The sequence below is a fragment of the Panthera uncia genome (assembly GCF_023721935.1).
Source record: "Panthera uncia isolate 11264 chromosome C1 unlocalized genomic scaffold, Puncia_PCG_1.0 HiC_scaffold_4, whole genome shotgun sequence".
NCBI lineage: Eukaryota > Metazoa > Chordata > Mammalia > Carnivora > Felidae > Panthera > Panthera uncia.
The window spans coordinates 95507471-95527804 of record NW_026057585.1 but is presented as its reverse complement, the minus strand read 5'-3'; the positions used below and the strand labels follow the sequence as shown (position 1 = coordinate 95527804).

Genomic DNA, 20334 nt, shown 5'->3' with positions numbered 1-20334 from the left:
GACTGGCACCAGACATTAGAGGTGAACCCCCTCGGTGCAGCCCTTTCTTCTTGCTCTCGGTCTTGCCTCAGCAGACCCCTGTCTCCTCAGAGCTGAAGCTCGCTGGCTCTCGGTTAGAGGGCGTCCCAAATGTCAGATAACTGTGGCTTGGCTACCCCGTCACCTGGGACGTATGTCAAAGATGCGGATTCCAGGAATCTGCCCGCGTCCTGTGATTCGTTTGGCCTCCACCTCGGGGGCAGGTCACTCATTCTGTTCTGCTCTCCAGGTCCACGTGAAATCGGAGGGCCTTGCCGTCAAGTTGTCACAAGAGATAAACTATGCAAAGAGCCTTTACTATGAGCAGCAACTTATGTTAAGACTCACTGAAAATCAAGAGCGGTTGGAGCTGGACTCCTGAAAAATCCCAGCTGCCAGAGAGACGCTCGCAGACACAAGCCCCAAGTCAATCGGGAGGAAAGGCCCAAAGGCTTGGCCTAAATCAGAGGCAAAACCGGAAAAAGGTTGGGGGGGGGGGGGCTGTCAAGGAAGGAGGGGACAATACGAACGGAAACCGTATTAATTCGTGGGTGGGTTGGGGGGTTCCTTTAGATTACGGGGAAGTAATTTTCAAAAGGTATTGGCTGAATAACGTTAAAAAAAAATGTACTGAGATGAATCTAATTTTTAGATTGCCCTGTATTTTGTTAACATGTATATATGTACAACTGTGTGTTTGTAAATATGCAGGAGCGTTTCTGAGCAGGGCCTGTGACGTGTGTAAAGGTTTGTTAGCTGTAAAGTAATATAAAGTTATATTGGATCTTCTATTGTACTAATTCTACATGTATAATTCAGGGTACTCGCTACAAAAAAGGCATTCTTGAAAGGTGAAGAATGTTCCATGTTAGCTATGGAAACCAGAGTATTTGCAGGAAGAGGACGGAGGGGGGATGGGCGGCCTCGAGGCTGGAGCGGGAGGGCAGCCCCCAAAGGAGGTGGCTCAGAAACCAACCCGTCTTTTATTTATTCCCCCCCCCCCTTTTAAGAGTAGTTCCTAGATTATCACAGATTCTTTTCCCTCCATCTGTCTGTTTGGCTTTGTCCTGACTAGTCTTGCACACACACACACACACACACACCAGCATTGTAAGTCTGTCTTGGGATGTTGTCAGAGAGGATCAGTTTGAAACACCAGTAGGCTCTGTTGATTTCGAAGGGGAAAAAAAAAAAATCTCACACAACTGTTGGTTTTAACAAATCAGAAATCCACAGATCTATCAGAAGTCCACAGTTAAGAATGCCCTCCTTTCCTTTCGGAACAACAACAAGGAGAAAGTCCTAGAACTCTTTTTCTCTTTTGATAAAGCCACAGGCAAACACCACAGCCGCCCAGCCCTGGGCTCAGTGATGGCAACACTGGGACGAGAAGGGAGAGGGAGAGAGTCTCAGAAAAGGGAATGAAATCCAAGTATTAAAAAGCTGTTTTGCAAGTTCTTCGTGGAACCAAGATTTGGCTAAAACATCTCTTGTCCTCGGTGTTAAATTCCAGCCAGTAGCAAGGCCTGGTATGAGTGCCCTCTTCTGCCTGGGTCTTGTTCTTGTTGGAATAAACAGGTTGGGAGCGGGAGCTCACTCTAGAATGAATGACTAGCCTTGTGATTTTTAACGTTTTCATTTTGATAGAACTAATCGGTTTCAACAACCTCGTCCCATGTGGCGGAGATCGAAAATGATTCAGCGGATCAGCGGATGTGTGCAAGGTTTGGGTGTTTGTAACTCTTGACCCAAACCCTTCCAAGACTCACATGAAGCTGATCTGTCCATCTCACCATCCCTCCCCTCTGCGCACATGCGCGTGTGCGTGCGTGTTTTTAAAGAAGCAGGAAGGGAGCTTTAGCCCAAGTGCTCGAGAGCTCTAGCTAAGTGGGGTTTTCGAGGACCGCCTTGAACCCCAAGGTCTGTGTGGTCTTCGCCGACTCTAAGTTGGGGGGTTGCCGCGTTGAAGCTTAGCTCGCGAAGGGTTGGGGTGGGTTTGGGTTTGTCGTTTGTTGGCGTGTTTTGGGGTTTTTTTGCTGGGTGCCAGTCGTGACTGCATCCCCTCACGCACAAGATCCCCAGCAGGGTGACCTGTGTCTTCCTCACCAGCCTCCTCCTCTGCGCCCCACAAGTCTGCCTTGTGATTTTTGTCGTCAGTGACCCACTGCCAGAGATCACCGTCCCTTAAAGGTGAAACTCTCAGAAGGGTTGATTGTTTGCCTCAGTGAGCCTTCTGTCGCTTTCTGGAATGAAGTCGGTGGAATTTCGTAAGACTGACGAGGGCGGCCTTGGGTCCCGTCCCCCCCCCCCCACCAATGGCAGCTGTGACGCAGCCAGCCGGTGGAGGGCGCAACGCTGCTTCCTGAGGGACCCAGGGAGGTGTTCGGATGCCCTCCTCTGGGCTCCTTTCTAACGTTAGCTCTAGAAACAGTCGCGCATCTCGGTGGGTCATGCGAGCCCTGGCTGCTGAAGGGGCCTGAGAAGAGGCTCCCGCTAGAGCTCCCTCACGCCAGCCACGGTGGGAAGGCTTCGGTGGGGCTCTGGACTTCGTTTCCTGCTTGGCCAGGAAAAAATTCAAAGCTCTGAAGGAAGCAGGCCCTGCCCCTGGCTCCTTGAATGCCCCATTTCTTTTTCAATTGGTGTTTAGCCCTTGATGTCTGAGACTTTGTTATGATAATTTCTACCGATTTTCATGCTGTCCCAAATACACAGTTTCTCTCTGAGGAAAGTAAAATAAATTGAATAGGAGAAATTGGATAAGGAGAAATCAAAAGCCATCCTAATTCCCTGACCGGCATGGTTGGCAGACCCAGCAGGGCCCTGCGGCCAGTGCTGCTGCTCTGCCCCCCGGGGAGGGCTCCCCCGAGGGGCTCAGGCGGATCCCCTGCGCCCACCGACCGACCAGAGGGCCGGAAAGCAGACCTCTTAGCAGCCCCAGCTTGGTGGGTACTCACCTGGGTGTTCAGAAGGCTCTAGGGCCACTGTGTTTTTAAGCATCATCTGTGCCTCAAAATACCATAGTAGCTGCTTGATAAAATCCTGGTTCTCCACTGTGTAAACATGATTCTGTACAATCACTCACCTGTTAAGACTCTTTCGTCTGTTTCTCATATCAGAGTCGTTATTTTTCTTCCTGTGGAATAAAATGCTTTATCAACTTCCCAGACAGGTCGTTCTCTTCTGGTTTCTTGGTGTTGCGCAGATTCTAGAACCGGTGCCAGTGATCGATGCCAGACACATCCCGACGTTCACAGGAACACAAAATCTGTCCCCTCGCTCCAGGGAAGCATGATCCTGGGGCAGATCCTCACCTTGAACATTATTCCACTTTCCAAGAGTAAGCCGCCCGTTCCGTGCTCCAAGCCTGGCTTTGTGCGGCCAGCCTCTCACCCCACCACTCAGGCGAGCAGCCTGGGCCCCGGCAGGGAGGAACTTCTCATATTTGCTGAGAAGGGGAGACCCCAGGAGGAAGAGCTTTGGAGCTCACTTTGGACGTGTTAAGTTCAAGGTGCCTGCTTGATGCAGAAGGCAGTGGGGCCCACGAGTCTGGAGCTCAAAGAGGTGAGTCCAGGCCAGAGGTGCCCGATTGGGAATCATCAGCACACATATGACAAGCGGAGCCTGGATGAAATCCCCAAAGGAGTTGAGGGGGAGTAGCGAAGAAAAGAGGCCCCGGATCTGAGCCCCCTGGGGCTCCCCAAAGTCTAGAATTGAGACAGACGGAGGGGAAGAGCACAGGAGATGGCAGGACCATCCACAGACACAGACATGAAGCCAGGAGGGCGCAGGTCCTGGAAGCCGAGTCCAGAAAGGTTTCAGAAGGAGGGAGGCTATTAAATGCTGCTGATAAATCAGGTGGGTTGAGGACCGGCAACACTAGGTTTCCAGCATCGAGGTCACCGGAGCCTTCTAGAGCAGTCTGAGTAGCGCGGAGAGGGTAAGAGCCAGATTGCGCTGGAGGCAACAGGAAAGTGGGAGGGGGGGAAGCCGGAGACAGCGCACGTTGACAGCTCTGTGGAGTCAGCTGGCCGTGAACAGAAGGAGAGAAGTGGCTGGTACTTCGAGAAAGGGTGGGGGGCAATAATAAAGGAAGACAGTGAAAGGGGACAAGGGAGACTGGCCAGGAAGAGGGGTGGATGTGGTAGAAACTTCAGAAGATTCTCGTTCCCTCATTTCCGTTGCTTCTCTTTGGTCACATCAGCAGAGAGGTGATGGAGGTGGGGGGGTGGGGGGTGACGGAGACCTGGAGGAGGAAGGGAATATAAGACAGTCACTGAAGATCATGGGCAAGGCAGCAGACAGGGAAGTATGTGCAGCGGGTCAGCCAGGAAACATGGAGGGCCCGTTTGAGGTTGGGGATCATGCATTTAAGGGGAGACCAGGCAGCCTGGTTCTGATTTCCTCCAGCCACACTCAGCTGCACGATTCAGCGTGGAACGGGCAAAGAGTTGGATTAATTGAGAAGTGTCCCGTCCTGCCCATTCAGATGCCCCGGTCCCCGTTGCCCACGGGAGCTCAGTAAGAGTGAGCCTGTCAGAAGCCAATGTCAGACAGAAATCCGAGAACTCAAAAGAAGGGAGGGGCTACACTCTCCAAACCGAAGCACACACCCAAAGAAGGCGCCCTTCCAAGTGGGAGAGCTTCTGGGAGGTGTGGCTCATGTCCCCAAATGCAGGACCGCACAACCTGAGTCCTGCAGGGGCTCCAGGACAGGGGGACAGTGTTCGAAGACACACCGTCCGGGCCCTCTAGGCCTTGGAGACACTTGGCACAAGAAGGGGGTGCGTGGGACATCGACCTTTCTCAATGGTGCCACGCCACCAGTGCACTGAGACCAGGTCCTAAGCAGTGGTTACTGATCCAAGCTGCTTTTCTCTGGCCGGGGGATGGTTCGAGCAATCGGAGACACCGAAGAGAGAGAGCTCCTCCCTGCTGGATAGTCCTGCTGGAACTTTTCCAATTAGTTTAGATTTTCTTCATACAAACGCAAGCCAAAAATTCGAGTCCACGTATCTGTTACCATATGAAAGCAGGTAGTGCGGTATTATTTGTCCCTTTCTGCCCCTGCGTATCCCCTGCGGATACCGCGTGCACTGCCCACGTGGTTTCCCGGCATTTGTTTCTATGCATATTGGAATCCTATATACCGTTTTTGCAACTTCTCAGCCTTCTCTCCAATGCTGCCGTTCTGTAATTGACTCAACTACTTCCATGGTGACGGGGTCTCTCGCTTCGTTTTCCGTCCACCGCACCGTGCCCGCCCCCCCACCCCCACCCCAGAGCAAGGCTCCGGTGAACATCCCCGTTTTTGTTTTTGTGCGGATGCACCACATTTCCACACGGTAGACCCCTCGGGGCCGGTTGCAGCTGGGGGTATACACAAGATCGTTTTCAAAAAATGCTGCCGAGGTCCTACCGTAGCATCTGCAGGATTGACCCGGCTGATGGGTACAGAGTGAGGTCCTGTCTTCAGTTTGCATTTCCCTAGCGGCGAATTAGGCCATCTTCTCATCTGTACCGACTTGTTAGGAATGGCTGCTGAGTTACAGCAGTTGCCCTTTCAGCATCTAGCCTTAGCACCGGATTGTTTTTTCTCCTCACCTCGTTCATGATGTTGATAGATTTCCTGATAGGTACCACCCTTACTCCCTAGAATAAGCCCCATTTGCTCAGAATGTGTTAATTTGTTATTGTTTTGATACATTTCCTGGCTCTGTTTGCTAATATTTTTGAGTCTTTGCATCTTTAAAGTGAGGGCTCCATAATGTTCTCCCTATCTGCAGCAGATTTTATCATTTAAATTTTGCCCAGGGATGCCTGGGTAGATCAGTCAGTTGGGCATCCGACTCCTTATTTCGACTCAGGTCAGGATCCCAGGGTTGTAGGATCGAGCCCCACACTGAACACGGAGCCTGCTTAAGATGCTCTCTCAAGGGGCGCCCGGGTGACTCAGTCGGTTAAGTAGCCAACTTCGGCTCAGCTAGTGGGTTCGAACCCTACATCAGGCTCTGTGCTGACAGCCGGGAGCCTGGAGCCTGCTTCAGATTCTGTGTCTCCCTCTCTCTGCCCCTTCCCCACTTGCACGCACGCACTCTCTCTCTCAAAAAAAAATTAACATTGAAATAAAATTCTAAGATTCTTTCTTTCCCTCTGCCCCTCTCCCCTGCTCATGTGCTCTCTCTAAAATTAAAAAAAAATAAAAAAATAATTATCCTGCCTTCATAAAATGGGTTAGAGAGATGGCCACCATTTTCTATGGCTTGTGATACTTAAATTACATGACAGTTTCCTGTTCTAACGTTTTGAAGTTACATGGCAGGTTCTAGACTCTTCTCCAATGGCTCCCCTTCATCATCACACCCCCGTGCCTTCTGCTGATCGGAACGTTCAACGTCCATTTTGGTGGCAGGTTTGGTTTTTAAAATCCTCCGGGTCGTGTAGGGTTTTTAGTGTGTTGCCGTAGAATTGCGTGTGTACCTCCTGAGCCTCTTTCCTATTCTTGATCTTGAATATTTGTTATTTACTGTTCTTTTCAAAGAACTGGTTTGGGGTTTCTCTTTGCTGTTTTGTTGATTATGTCTCTAATCTTATTTCCCCGACCTAGCTTGTTTTGATTTATTTTACTATTTTTTTGCTTTATTTTATTAAAAAAAAATTTTTTTTAACGTTTGTTTATTTTCGAGACAGAGCATGAACGGGGGAGGGGCAGAGAGAGGGGGAGACCCAGAATCCGAAGCAGGCTCCAGGCTCCAAGCTGTCAGCACAGAGCCCAACGTGGGGCTTGAACCCACAGACTGTGAGATCATGACCTGAGCCATCCGGGCGCCCCTCCTTTTTTGCTTTGTAAGATAAATACATTTTTTATTTTGTTTTGTGTCAACCTTTCTTTTTAAACAATGATGGCAGGTTTAGGTTATCGATTTTCTTCTGAATACAGTTTTGTTTATCTCAGGTTTTGCCATTAAGTGTTCTCTCTGTCGCTTTCTCTGTAGTTTTTGCTTGGACTTTAGATTTCTTCTTTGAGCTAAGAGCTACCTAGGAATATGCCATTTCTAAATAAAAAAAAAATAAAAAAAAACACTGTCCTTGCTAAATCAAATATTATTGGATTATAACCAGTAAGTATAACCTGAACTTTTCTATATTAAAAAAATTTTTTGCTGCAGTTTTCTTTTTGTCCAAGTCCTTGATCAATTTTTATAAATGTTCCATAAACCTAGGAAACGAAAGTATACTCTCCCTTCAGGCCTGTAAAGATAGGTGCACACCGACAAACATACCTCCTTAGGTAGGTAGAAGTTTAAGTTCATAGACTATATTAACCAAACCCTGTATGGTCTTACTTATTTTTGTGTATGTCAGAGAGCTCTGACCCACATCTTCAAATGGCCAGAGGAGCGACTTCTAACTTACACCATACTCCCCTGGCAGGTGGCAAGTGCTGAAAGTAAACAAACAGAGGAAAGAAGAAGAAAACAGCAGCCTTAATTAGGCCGCCTCCAAGCAATCCAGTTGGAGCTTTGGAAGGATTTGGTGCTGGAACAATAATAGCCCTACACAGCTGTGTCCCTTCCCCTGGGAGCCGGGAGCCAGGCCACCCACTCGTCGCTCCAAGGAGCCCGCCCATGTCCTCCCACAGCCCCGGCCAGAGCAGCACGCCCAGTGTCAATAGTTCCCAGGGGGTAATAAAACTTCACACCTCCTGCTTATTCTGGGCTGCCTCAAAAACACGAAAAAGTCCTGGGTACATTTTGCCTTGGAGGGAAGGTACGCATCTAGACCAAATTGACGCATCTAGACCAAATTGACGCATCTAGACCAAATTGACGCTTGGAAGCCCTGGGCTACTGAGCCCCGGAGGGAAGGGGGGTGGGGAGGTGCTGAGATCGACACCCGGGACTTTAGGGGGTGGGGAGGGGAGTCCTGCCTCTGGCGTGCGTTTTCCTAAGACACTTAACTTCAGGGGTACACGGAGACTTCTGGGAAGTTTGGCCCAGCCTACAGAAAGGCAGCTCCATTCTGTCTGGTGGTTTTTCTGCAGAACCACCCGTCCCTGTGTGTGCCCAGTGTGTGCCCTGTGCGTGCCCAGACAGCACAGCTCCCGACCTCTGCCCCTCCAACAACAGGGAGACACTGGCCACCCTTGTCCCAAAAATCCGCCCGGGTCCAGGCTCCGTACTGGGTGCCGGGGATATGGGATGAGTAGGGGGATACTCTCACCGCCCTCCTGGGCTAGCGGACCTCAGGGTGGGGCACGGAAGACTTCACCGGGGAAGAGGCAGGTAGCCGGAGTCCAGAGGGCTGAGAACTAGTGGTGCAGAGGAAAGAGCGGTGCTCGTATGAAGTTCTGGACGTAGGAGCACATCTGAGGTCCAGGACCTCTGGACAGACTGGAGTGCAGTGAGCTGAAGCTGAAGAGAGGTGGCCGGGGGCCAGGCCATGCTGGACTTTGCAAACTATATGGGCAAAAGTTTTCAGCAGCAGATTTCACTGCAAAACTGGCATCTAAAAAAATACCTCTCTAGTGGGGCGGGGGTGGGGGCGGCGCCTGGGTGGCTCAGTCGGTTGAGCGTCCAACTCTTGATTTCTGCTCAGGTCATGATCCCAGGGTCTTGGGATCAAGCCCCATGTTGGGCTCTGCACTGAGCATGGAGCCTGCTTAAGATTCTCTCTCTCTCTCTCTCTCTCTCTCTCTCTCTCTCTCTCTTTCTCTCCCTGCCTCCCCCGCCCCTCTCTCTCAAAACCCTCTCTAAAAAATAGATTAATTAATGGGGTACCTGGGTGGCCCAGTCAGTGAAGCATCCGACTTCGGCTCAAGTCATGATTTCGCGGTCCGGGAGTTCGAGCCCCGCGCCGGGCTCTGTGCTGACAGCTCGGAGCCTGGAGCCTGCTTCGGATTCCGTGTCTCCCTCTCTCTCTCTCTGTCCCTCCCCTGCTCACACTCTGTCTCTCAAAAATAAATGTTAAAAAATTTTTGTAAAAAATAGATTAATTAAAAAAAAAATGCTCTCAGGCTGCAGAATGGAGCCTGGATAGGAGGAGTCCAGAGTGGAAGACTGTTGCACTAGTCCAGGTGAGAAATGGTGGGGGCAGTGGAGGTAGAAGTGTATAGACAGGATAGACTTTTGAGGAAAAACAGCTAAGACGGAGGGATGGATCTAATGTAGAGGGTGAGGGGAAAAGAGGGGTCAAGGGTAGTTCCTAGGTTTCCGGCCGGCCGGCCGAAGTAACCAGATAACCGGTGATGTGATTACCAAGATGGGGAAGTATTGTAAGAGCTGGCTGTTTGTGGCCGGTCCATTTACTGACTCTTCGATACGTGTTGGATGCTAAATGAATGCGTGACTGTCTTCTCAGGTTTGAGATGTCAGTGACCTATTAAGCAGATAGAGGGCAGTTCAGAGCTGGAGAGAGTGGCTTGCCCTGAGCAGCGCTGGCAGTCACGGGGGTTGATTGGATTATGGAAATGATGCTGATGTGTTGATTTAATGAAAATGCGCTTACTACGGGGCAAGTATTTAAGAAAAAACATCTGCCATAGAGATCTATCACCAAAAAAAATCAAAATTCAAGCCATTGAGTAAAGATAAACTACATATTAAAAGATTAACTAGTTATGCCCTTCTTTGTATTTTAATACTTATTTAATTTTTACTAACATCTTTTAAAAGTTCAATAAAATTGGGGCGCCTGAGTGGCTCTGTCAGTTAAGCATCCGACTCCTGATTTCAGCTCAGGTCATGAGCTCATGGTTTGTGAGTCTGAGCCCCAAGTCAGGCTCTGCACTGACAACAAGGAGCCTGCTCGAGGTTCTCTCTCTCCCTCTAAATCAACCAATCAATCAATCAATCACCACTTCTTTAGAAGCTTAAGATTTTTCACAGCATTTCTGGTTACTATTATTTGTTTCATTCATGATTATTACTAAAGATACTTTGCTATATTGAGGAGGGGAATCCTCGGAGTTTCAAGTACACTCGATACACCATTGGTCCAAGGTCAGGATCCTTGGGGATGTGTAGGTCTGCCATCCCCAAAGATGGGGTAGAAACTGGGTCAGACAACCAGGGAGACGGGACTGAACTAAGACTTCCAATGGCGCTGATGAGAGGAGTTCACAGAAGGCTGGGAGCACAGAGCACACTTCAGGTGCAGCCTCAATTGGGGGAGGGAAAGGCAAATGAAAGAGGTGAGATACAGAATGAAAGGACCCTGGAGTGGAACTTTGTTCTAGTTTGGAATTAACTGGTTTTCAATCCTTGGCCCACCTTGCCCCACCATTCACTAATCCCATCCACTTTCAACTCTTTTCCATTTTCTTCTAGTATCTACCACATGTTTCTAACCTATTCTTGATTTCTTCCCATCAGAGGTGTTATCTACTGATTTTCTACTCTGGAGAATTAGATTTTAGTTCTTTCTACCCCATCGCTACCCTCTCCCCCTCCCCCACAACACACAATACTCCACACTGAAAAAAGAAAAGAGGGACATCATCACAGATTCTATAGACATTTAAAGGATAACAAGGGGATATTATGGATAACTTTTTGCCTTTAAATCTGATAACTCAGATAAAATGGGCACATTTCTTAAAAGATACAAATTACCAGGCATCTGGGTGGCTTAGTCGATTGAGCATCTGACTTTTGATTTCAGCTCAGGTCATGATCCCAGAATTCTGGGATTGAACCCTGCATGGAGCCTGCTTTAAGATTCTCTCATTCTCTCCCTTTCTCTCCTCTCCTCTCCTCTCCTCTCCTCTCCTCTCCTCTCCTCCCTTCTCTTCTCTCTCCTCTCTGTCTCTAAAAGAAAAAAGAAAAACAAAAGAAACAAATCACCAAAATTGACAGAAGAAATAGGACATCTGAATAGCCCTGTATCTATCAAAGAAAATTTGTAATTAAAAACCTTCCCACAAAGAATAGTCTAGGCCCAGATGGCTTCATTTGTGAATTCAAACAAACATTTAAGGAGAAATTAATATCAGTCCTATACAAACCCTTTCAGAAAACAGAAATCACTTCCAAATCATTTTATTACTCTGACACCAAAACCAGACAGCGGTCTTACAACAAAAGAAAACTAAAGACCAATATCCCTCAACACAGATGCAAAATTTCTTAACAGTTCTTTAGCAAATAAACTCAGTGAGTCATGTAACCCAATTGAAATTAAGCAAACATTTCAACAAACACTTCACAAAAGAAATATACAGAGGGCCCAAAAGCACATGCAAAATGTGCAGTCTCACATGCAGAGAACTGCCGATCACAACCACAATGAAATACCCCTACACGCCTGTAGAAACGTTCGAGTTAAAACATCTGACGGTAGCAAGTATTGGCAAGGTGTGGAACACATGGAATTCTCCTACATGGCTGGTGGGAATGCAAAACAGTCAAACCAGTTTGGAAAACAGCTTGGAAGTTCCTCGACGAGTTAAGCACACTCACCGTCCGACCCATCCGTCCTACGAGTTGTCTACTCAAGAGAAATGGAAATACGTCAACACGAAGACTTATACACCAATGGTTAATTGTAATAACCAAAAACGTCCATCAATAGGTGAACGGATTTAAAGAAATGCAGGGCGCCTGGGTGGCTCAGTCTTTTAAGTATCCGACTCTTGGTTTCGGCTCAGGTCGTGATCTCACGTTTCGTGGGTTTGAGCCCCGCGTCAGGCTCCACAATGACAGTGTGGAGCCTGCTGGGGATTCTCTCTCCTCTCTCTCTGCTCCTCCTCCGCTTGTGTGTGCATGCGTGTACTGTCTCCCTCTCTCAAGAGTAAACTTTAAGAAGTAAATATTTTAAAATGCAGTATAACGTAAGAATGGAACACTACTCGGCCAGCAACATGAGCAAACTACTAACACACGTGGTGAGAGACGGAAGTTTCCTTAGGGAACCATTGAGATAGTCCAGGCAAAAGAACAGATACAGAAAAAGAACCAACCCAGTACTTTGGAGGTATGTGACCAGAAGGGAAGGACGAGGTCATGGCACTTTGTAGATTGGACATTCGCCCTTGTTGCCTGACCAGATATCAGTTCTCCCTTCTTCTGGAAGTAGACCCTACATTCCTTTCGGGGACCCATCTCTCACCCACTCTCTGCCCTTGCAGCTCGAGAGAGGCTCCAGCCCCTGTGGGAGATGCGTGAACTCCATCCTGGCCAGCCGCCCAACCTACTCTTCCTGGTGACTGTTTGTATATGTATATAATCCATTTGCCAGTCGGTGCAATCCTATCTCTGGATACAGGGACCAATTCTGGAATGGACACGTGGTCCCATCAGGGTGAATCCAGGGAGTCGAGCAGAAGTCAGCAGGGAGAGATGCTTCCTTTCCACTGGGCTTGAGTCTGGAGCTGGCAGGAACCAACATGCCTGTAGGGCCAGCCCCAGAGTGAAGCAAAAATGGAGAGAGGCTCACCCCAGAGGTGAAGGGATGCCAGGTCCTGAGGACATCACTCGAGGCGCTGGGCTTTGCGTAAGTCTGTTCAAAGGTCCATTTGCTTACGAAGGTCACTTGCAACCTATGGGTCTTGACCGCACTTTATTTTTTTTTAATGTTTATTTTTGAGAGAGAGGGAGGGAGCAAGTGGGGGTAGGGGAACAGAGAGAGAGAGAGAAAGAGAGAGGGAGACAGTCTGCACTGTCAGCAGAGAGCCCAACGTGGGGCTCGAACTCACAAACCGTGAGATCATGACCCGAGCAGAAACCAAGAGTCGGACACTTAACCCACTGAGCTACCCAGGCGCCCCCCCTTGATAGCACTTCTTGTACGTGGAAAACTGGGAGGTGAGTTCCATTTTGGACCCAGTAAACGTGGGGCCTAGGGTCACCCCAGGTAGCAGGTGTTGGAAAGAGAGATGTAGGAGTCCTCCCTTTGGAGACAATAGTTTAAATAAACCGCAGAATAAATGACGGTGCCCAGAGAGAGCACAAGGTGACAAGGGACATGAGCTGAGGTCAGAGCCCAGGGGAGACCTGATGGAGGGTTTGGGAGGGAGGAGGAGCCAGGGAAGGTCAGTAAGCTGGGGGGGGGGTGGGGGGGGGGGGAGGCGGGATGTTCCGTGGGAAGGGGCTGGGGAGGGAGAGACCAGGCAGTGATGCCCAGCTCTCCTGTGAGGTCAGTCAGGTTGAGTAAGACCAAAAAGAAACCAATGATGCGGAAACTAGGCCGTCGGTGACCGTCACCGGGGAATTGTGGGTGTCCAAACAGGAGCCAAAGGTGAAGAAGTAAGTGTAGAGTTCTCCAAAATTTGACCGTAGGAGAGAGAGAGAGTGAGAGAGGGTGTTTTTCCTTTAAGATGCTTTCCGAACAGAACAGCGGGGAGGTGGACAAGAAAGAAGCAGCCAGGGGGGAAGGGGACAGCGAAGGAGAGAGAAGACCGAGGGGTGGGCAGAACACGAGGAAGTAGAATCTCAGTCCGGGGGCAGGAGGCCTCAGAGCGAAGAGCAGGCCTCTGCTTCGGAGCCACGTCGGTTGCATTTTGATACATTAATCGATGTGTTTTATGTTCCCAGTTTTGTTTTCTGGGGGGGTTTGTTTGTTTGTTTTGCGGAGGCGCTGGCAGGCGAAGGCTGCGAGGGCAGTTAGACCGGAACAAGGTTGTTAACCTGGCCCGGCGCCACTGAGTGCCCGGGACTAAGGGAGGGCTGGGGAGTGGGGTGGGCGGGACGTCTTTGGAAGATTCTGGTTCTTTGTGGCTGCCCTCTGAGTTTGCCGCAAAGGGTCTGGGGGCGGGGGGAGCGGCGGGGGTGGTGGTGGCGGTGCGTGTTGGTTCAGTGAGACCGTCCATCAGGAATGATCTCGGGCTGCAGGGCAAGAGCGAGGACCGACTGGAACCACCTTGACCCAACGATGACCTTCAAAGCCTAGTGGCCGCTGCTCACCTTTGCCTCCCGCCTTTCTTGTGCCTTCCCTTTTGACTGACGCTCTAGCCTCTTCAAGAAGAGATTCTGAGAAGTGCAGTGCTTGGCTTTACCAAGTAGATGGAAATCGCCCCATAGAAATGTCATAATGCAAGTCATGTACGTAATTTAAGATTTTCTAGGAGCCACATTTTACAAAAAGGGAAAGGAAATTGAAAAGTAATTTAATTTTAATTTTTTTTTAATGTTTCTTTTATATTTTGAGAGAAAGAGAGAGAGACAGAGCACAAGCAGGGGAGGGGCGGTGAGAGAGCGAGACACAGAATCCGAAGCAGGCTCCAGGCTCTGAGCTGTCAGCACAGAGCCTGACGTGGGGCTCGAACTCACGAACCGCGAGATCATGACCTGAGCTGAAGTCGGATGCTTAACCGAGCCACCCAGGTGCCCCCCAAATTAATTTTAACAATATGTTTAACTCCTGTCCAAAATATTGCCATTCAGTGTGTAATCAGTATAGACAAGGATTAATGAGATGTTTTGCATTCTTATTTTGCACTACATCTCCAAAATCTGGTGTCTGTTTTACGCTTCCAGAGTATCTCCATTCAGGCTAGGCACGTTTCGGTAGGCAGGGGTAGCTGGTGGCCGCCAGACTGGACAGAGTGGAAGCAGATGACCGGACAATCCACTGGTGGCTGTTACCCAGAAACGCAAAACGCTTTTGGAAGTGGCCAGCTCCTGAGCCCTCGGGGAACACAGGCCGGGGACTTAGTGTGAAAAACCCTGTTCAAGGAATGTGCACCTGGCTCAGGCTGGGGAGCGGCCTTCATCCTTCTTGGCCAGCACGTCATCTGCTCCCTGTCTAGCCCGATAGAAACTAGCTGTGTCCCATGACGGTGACCCCACCTGACTGTGCATGTGGACATAATCCTTTGTAATAGCTCAGGGCACTCCCAAACCCATCAAGAGGGCTGGACTGCAGAAGGGTGGCTGAAGGTGGTACCTAGGGGCACGATGCCCTTCCCTGTGCTGGACAGAGCTGAACCAGCTGCGCGGTGGTGGGTACCAGAGGGTGGACAGAGTCACCACCTGGCAAGGCTCCTCTGCCCGGGCCCTCCTGGATCCCCTCGTGTGGCCATAAAAGTCACCATGGAGATTCACGCCTCTGAGTGAAGTCCTTGGTGCTCGGGAGTCTCTCGGATGAAGGGCAGATTGCTATCAGATATTCAACCTTGGTTTGTGGGGGTCATGAATCTGCTTCGTTTCGGAGTTCTGTGGGAACACACTGGGATGAGAGGAGGGGTGAGGAACAGTCGAGAAGGCAGGGAAGACTCCCACAGAAAGAATGCAGGGCTCGTAGGCTCCGTGTTGCTGCAGAAGCAGAGGGCGTAGAGGGAAGGAGGGGGCTGAGGTGAGCTGTCAGCCTTAAGGAAGGTTAGTTCAAGTCTAGTTGGCCACGAAATCTTGGGAGCTTCTCCACTGAAGACCCCTGGAGATCAGAAGGGGGAAGAAAGGCATCTGTTTTGCTCCAGGAGCCTGGCTGGGTTTGCTAACCACCAATATCAGATTGGGCAACAAAAGCAAACAAAATCAAGGCTTCTGGCCAGCTGCCCCGGGTGTTTAAAGTCCCCGCAGAGAGGCAGGCGATGCACACGTGGAACAGGACAGGGGAAGAGCAAGGCCTCGGTGGCCAGGTCTGACCCAAAGTCTCCCTTACGCCCGCCTGCGCCCGTATGCCTCAATGGCAGACTTCAGTTCATTTCAGAAAGGTGACACCGATTACATTATTGGGGTAGGAGGCATCCTACCGGCTCACACTTTGACCCTCAGCTTTGTCCTGTTAATCTAGTTACCTCATCAAGAGAGGCCTCACAAAGGACGACAGAGAATGGTCTGTATTCGTGTTTTGATTCAATAACTCATAATACTGAAAGTACGTCCACAGACTGAAAACCGGAATGGTGAGTCACTGGTCGTGAACTACCGGCAGTAGAGTGTGGCCTTTCCGTCTAAAGCACAAAGTGGGTACTTTGCAAAGGTGACCGGCAGACTTACCCAGTGCTCACCTCCTGTCACCTTAGCCTAGTCTGTGGTCACATTGCTGGATTTAAAGTTCCTGCAAATTTTCTTGATGGGATTTCTGAAACATGGTTATCTAGAAGAGAAAATGTAGTTAGTATTTAGAAAGGGAACAGGAAGTAGACTATGTGAGTACTGTTAGTTACACACTGTCTCCTGCCATCTGTGTTTGTTTTTATTTGTGCTTGCTTATATTTTTCCTCCCTCCCACTCTTATTCAGAATCCAGTTCCCCTCCCTGGTTTCTTATGTATTTTTCCAGGGAGACACACATACAGAGACTGCCTGCCTATCTATCTACCTACCTACCTACCTATCATCTATTTATCTATCCAGGCAATGACATATATACCTATATATTTTGCTTGGTATTTTCATTTTTATTCTTTACAAAAATTATAGTATACTATTGCCTGGCTTTTTTTTTTTTCTTAATACAACTTGGCGGGGCACCTGGGTGGCTCAGTCGGTTGAGTGTTCGACTTGGGCTCAGGTCATGATCTCGCAATCTGTGAGTTCGAGCCCCGCGTCGGGCTCTGTGCTGACAGCTTGGAGCCTGGAGCCTGCTTCGGATTCTCTCTCTCCCTCTCTCTCTGCCCCTCCCCCACTCATGCTCTGTCTCTCTCTCCCCGTCAAAAATAAATAAACATTAAAAAAATAATAATACAGCTTGGCTATCATTCTGTATCAGCACATAAGGACCTTTCTAATTTTCTTGAGTAACAGCATGATTTTCATTGTACAGATATACCATAACTTATTTAACCAACCCCCTACTGATGGTCACTTATGGTGTTTCCAGGCATCTGTTACAGACAAAACTGCAATGAACCACCTTGGACAGACCTTTCCCGACATGAAAGTTAAAGTCCTAGAAGAGGAATTGTTAGATCCTTTGTGCATTTGTAATTTTGATACATATTGCCAAACTACCCTCTATAGAGTTCATACTAACTTACAGATTGACATGAACAAGGATGCATTTTCCCACACCCTTACCAATGCAGTGTGTTGGCAAGTGTTTTGATATTTGCCAATTTGGGGAGACATGAGCATCTCCTTATAGTTTTAATGTGGACTTCTTTTGTGAGAAATTATGTTTCGGAGCTGTTTCCTTTTCTGTGAGTCAATTACTTTTAAAAATCTTTCCAACTGAGAACAAACTGAGGGTTGATGGGGGTGGGAGGGGGGAGGGTGGGTGATGGGTATTGAGGAGGGCACCTTTTGGGATGAGCACCGGGTGTTGTATGGAAACCAATTTGACAATGAATTTCATATATTGAAAAAAAATAAAAATAAAAATCTTTTCATCCTTGGGATGCTTGGGTGGCTCAGTGGGTTAAGCTTCTGATTTCCACTCAGGTCACGATCTTGTGGTTTGTGGGTTCAGGCCCCGCACTGGGCTCTGTGCTGACAGTGCAGAGCCCGATGCGGGGCCTGCTTGGGATTCTCACTCTCTCTCTGCCCCTGTCCCACTCTCTCTCTCTCTCTCTCTCTCTCTCTCAAAATAAATAAACTTAAAAATATGTGTAGTTTCATCCTTATGTGTTATCTGTAAAAACGGAATCAAATCTCTGAATGTTAAAACATATGTACGTAATGCTAATATATGTTCATATATAATGTGAATTTTATATATGCATGAAAGTTACAGAAGCAGCACTCTTGTCGCAGCCTCTTGTGGTGGGGTAGCTTTCTGTGATCAGCTTGGATTATCCTGGAACAAAGATCTGGAGAACAGGAGCACCTCAAGTCTGAGAGCCTGGTGAGGATCCTGCCCATCCCCAGGAGGCCTGGCCATAGGACAAGGCCTGGTGGCCAACACCAACACCATTTTGGGAAAGCTCCGCTTCTCCAGCTCCATGCTCCTGACCCCTCAGGCCGACCCCTCAGGGGCCACTTCTTCCCCTCGTGTCCACATCCCGTCCTGCCTACTCAAGTCCACTCATTGTCCTGCATCACCAACTCCCACCCCTCCTGGAGCGTCCTCACCAAAATACAAACATGCTGTCATTTCTTCCATTTGGTTCTACCCTTGATCCTGTATCTCAATTCAGCCACTCCTCAAGTCTCTGCTCTCTCCAAAGTGCAATTCCTCAGAAGATTAGGGTTTCTCTCTCCACCGCCTCCCATTCTCTTTTCCAAATCCTCTGTTTTTGTATTCTTTCTGCCTGTTTTCTGTCAATATCTCAGAGAGGAGTGAACATCTCCAATTATTATTGTGAGTTTGCTGATTTCTTTTAGTTCTGTTAGCTTTTGCTTCATGTATTGAAGCTATATTAAGACTATCCATGGCGCACAGTTAAGATTATTATGTCTACTTGCTGAATTGACTCTTTGCCATTATGCAATGACCCTCTTTATCTCTGGAAATAATCTTTGTCCCAAACTCTTCTTTGTCAGATATGAACATAACCCAACTTTTCTTTCTTCCTTTCAGTGTCCATGTATTTAATGAAGAGCATATGGTTGGTTTTTGTTCTTGTATCCAAATGGATGCCCTCTGTTTTTCACTTTGAGTATTTTGTCTGTTTACATTTAATGTAATTACTGGTAATTACTGATGTGGTTGGGTTTCAGTCTGTTTTTCTATATGTCTTCTATTTGTTCCATTTTCTCTCTGTTCCTTTCCTTTTCCTTTTCCTTTTTTTTTTAAATTTATTTTATATTTATTTTGAGAGAGAAAGAGAGCATGAGTGGGGAGGGGCAGAGAGAGAAAGAGAGAGAGAATCCCAAGCAGGCTCTGTGTTGTCAGCACAGAGCCCTACACGGGGCTCAAACTCACAAACCATGAGATCACTATCTGAGCCAAAACCAAGAGTTGGATCCAACTGAGCCACCCAGATGCCCCTTCCCTTTCCTTTCTTAATTTGGTTGGAGTACACTTTAGAGTTACATTTTATCTTCTCTCAACTTTAAAAAAAAAAAAGACTTTATTTTTTAGAGTAGTTTTAGATTCACAGCAAACGTGAGTAAAAAGTACAGAGTTCCTATATACCTTCTGCTCCCAAGCACCTCCCTCACTATCAACATCCCACACCAGAGTGGTACATTTGTTATAATTGATGAACCCATATTTACACATCATTATCTTCATGGCTTTTTTAAAAATGTTATTTATTTTTGAGACAGAGAAAGAGCATGAACGGGGGAGGGTCAGAGAGAGGGAGACACAGAATCTGAAGCAGGCTCCAGGCTCCAAACTGTCAGCACAGAGCCCGACGTGGGGCTCGAACTCATGGACTGTGAGATCGTGACCTGAGCCGAAGTCGGATAATTAACCGACTGAGCCACACAGGCCCCCCTATCTTCATGGCTTTTAAACTACCTCCTCTTTTTTTTTTTTTTCAGTGTTGCTTTAGATTAAAATATTCATCCTTAACTTACCACCAACCACCTTAAAATAATATCACTTCTCATATTATGAAAAACTTTGAACAGCATAATTCCATTTACACCTTTCCTTCTCTTTTTTGCTACTGTTGTCATATATTTTACTAGTACACTTGTTATAAACATCATCGTACATAGTTCATATTTTGCTTTTAACTAGTCAATAGTCTTTTAAATAAATTTTTGTAAACACCTCCCATATTTACCATTTCGGATGTTCTTTTGTTTCTTCTTGCAGATCTAGGATTCTGAGATCATTCCTTTTTAGCTGAAAGTATCCTCTGTATTTGTTGTAGTGACGTTCTGCTGACAACAAAGTATCTGTTTTCGTTTTCCTGCAAATGTCTTTATTTTACCTTGAGTTTTGAAGATTATTTTCATCGGATAAAGAGTTCTAGGCTGATAGTTTTCTTTCAGCACTTAAAGATGTCATTCTAGGGGCGCCTGGGTGGCTCAGTCGGTTAAGCATCCGACTTCGGCTCAGGTCATGATCTCGCGGTCTGTGGGTTCGAGCCCTGCGTCAGGCTCGGTGCTGACAGCTCGGAGCCTGGAGCCTGCTTCGGATCCTGTGTCTCCCTCTCTCTCTCTCTGCCCCTCCCCCCACTCACACTGTCTCTGTCTCTCTCAAAAATAAATAAATAAAGAAACCCTTAAAAAAAGTAAAGATGTCATTCTATTAGTTTTTGGCTTCCAATGTTTCTGATGAGAAGTCGGCCATTATTCTTATTGTTATTCTCTTGAATGTGATGTGTCCTTTTTTTCTTTAGCTGATTCTTTTTTTTTTTTCTAATTTTTTTTTCCAACGTTTTTTATTTATTTTTGGGACAGAGAGAGACAGAGCATGAACGGGGGAGGGGCAGAGAGAGAGAGGGAGACACAGAATCGGAAACAGGCACCAGGCTCCGAGCCATCAGCCCAGAGCCTGACGCGGGGCTCGAACTCACGGACCGCGAGATCGTGACCTGGCT

At 48.0% G+C, this 20334-nt stretch overlaps 1 protein-coding gene across 8 annotated transcripts in view; it reads left to right on the top strand.

Moving 5' to 3' along the window:
- Positions 1-3186, top strand: part of VPS13D (vacuolar protein sorting 13 homolog D) — a 257455-nt gene extending 254269 nt beyond the window's left edge. For all 8 annotated transcript variants that reach the window (XM_049618063.1, XM_049618062.1, XM_049618059.1 and 5 more), the window contains one exon: positions 269-3186. In XM_049618063.1, the coding sequence (XP_049474020.1) occupies positions 269-400 (132 nt within the window). In that variant the 3' untranslated portion in view covers positions 401-3186. The remainder of the gene's footprint in view (positions 1-268) is intronic.
- Positions 3187-20334: the final 17148 nt, after the last annotated feature.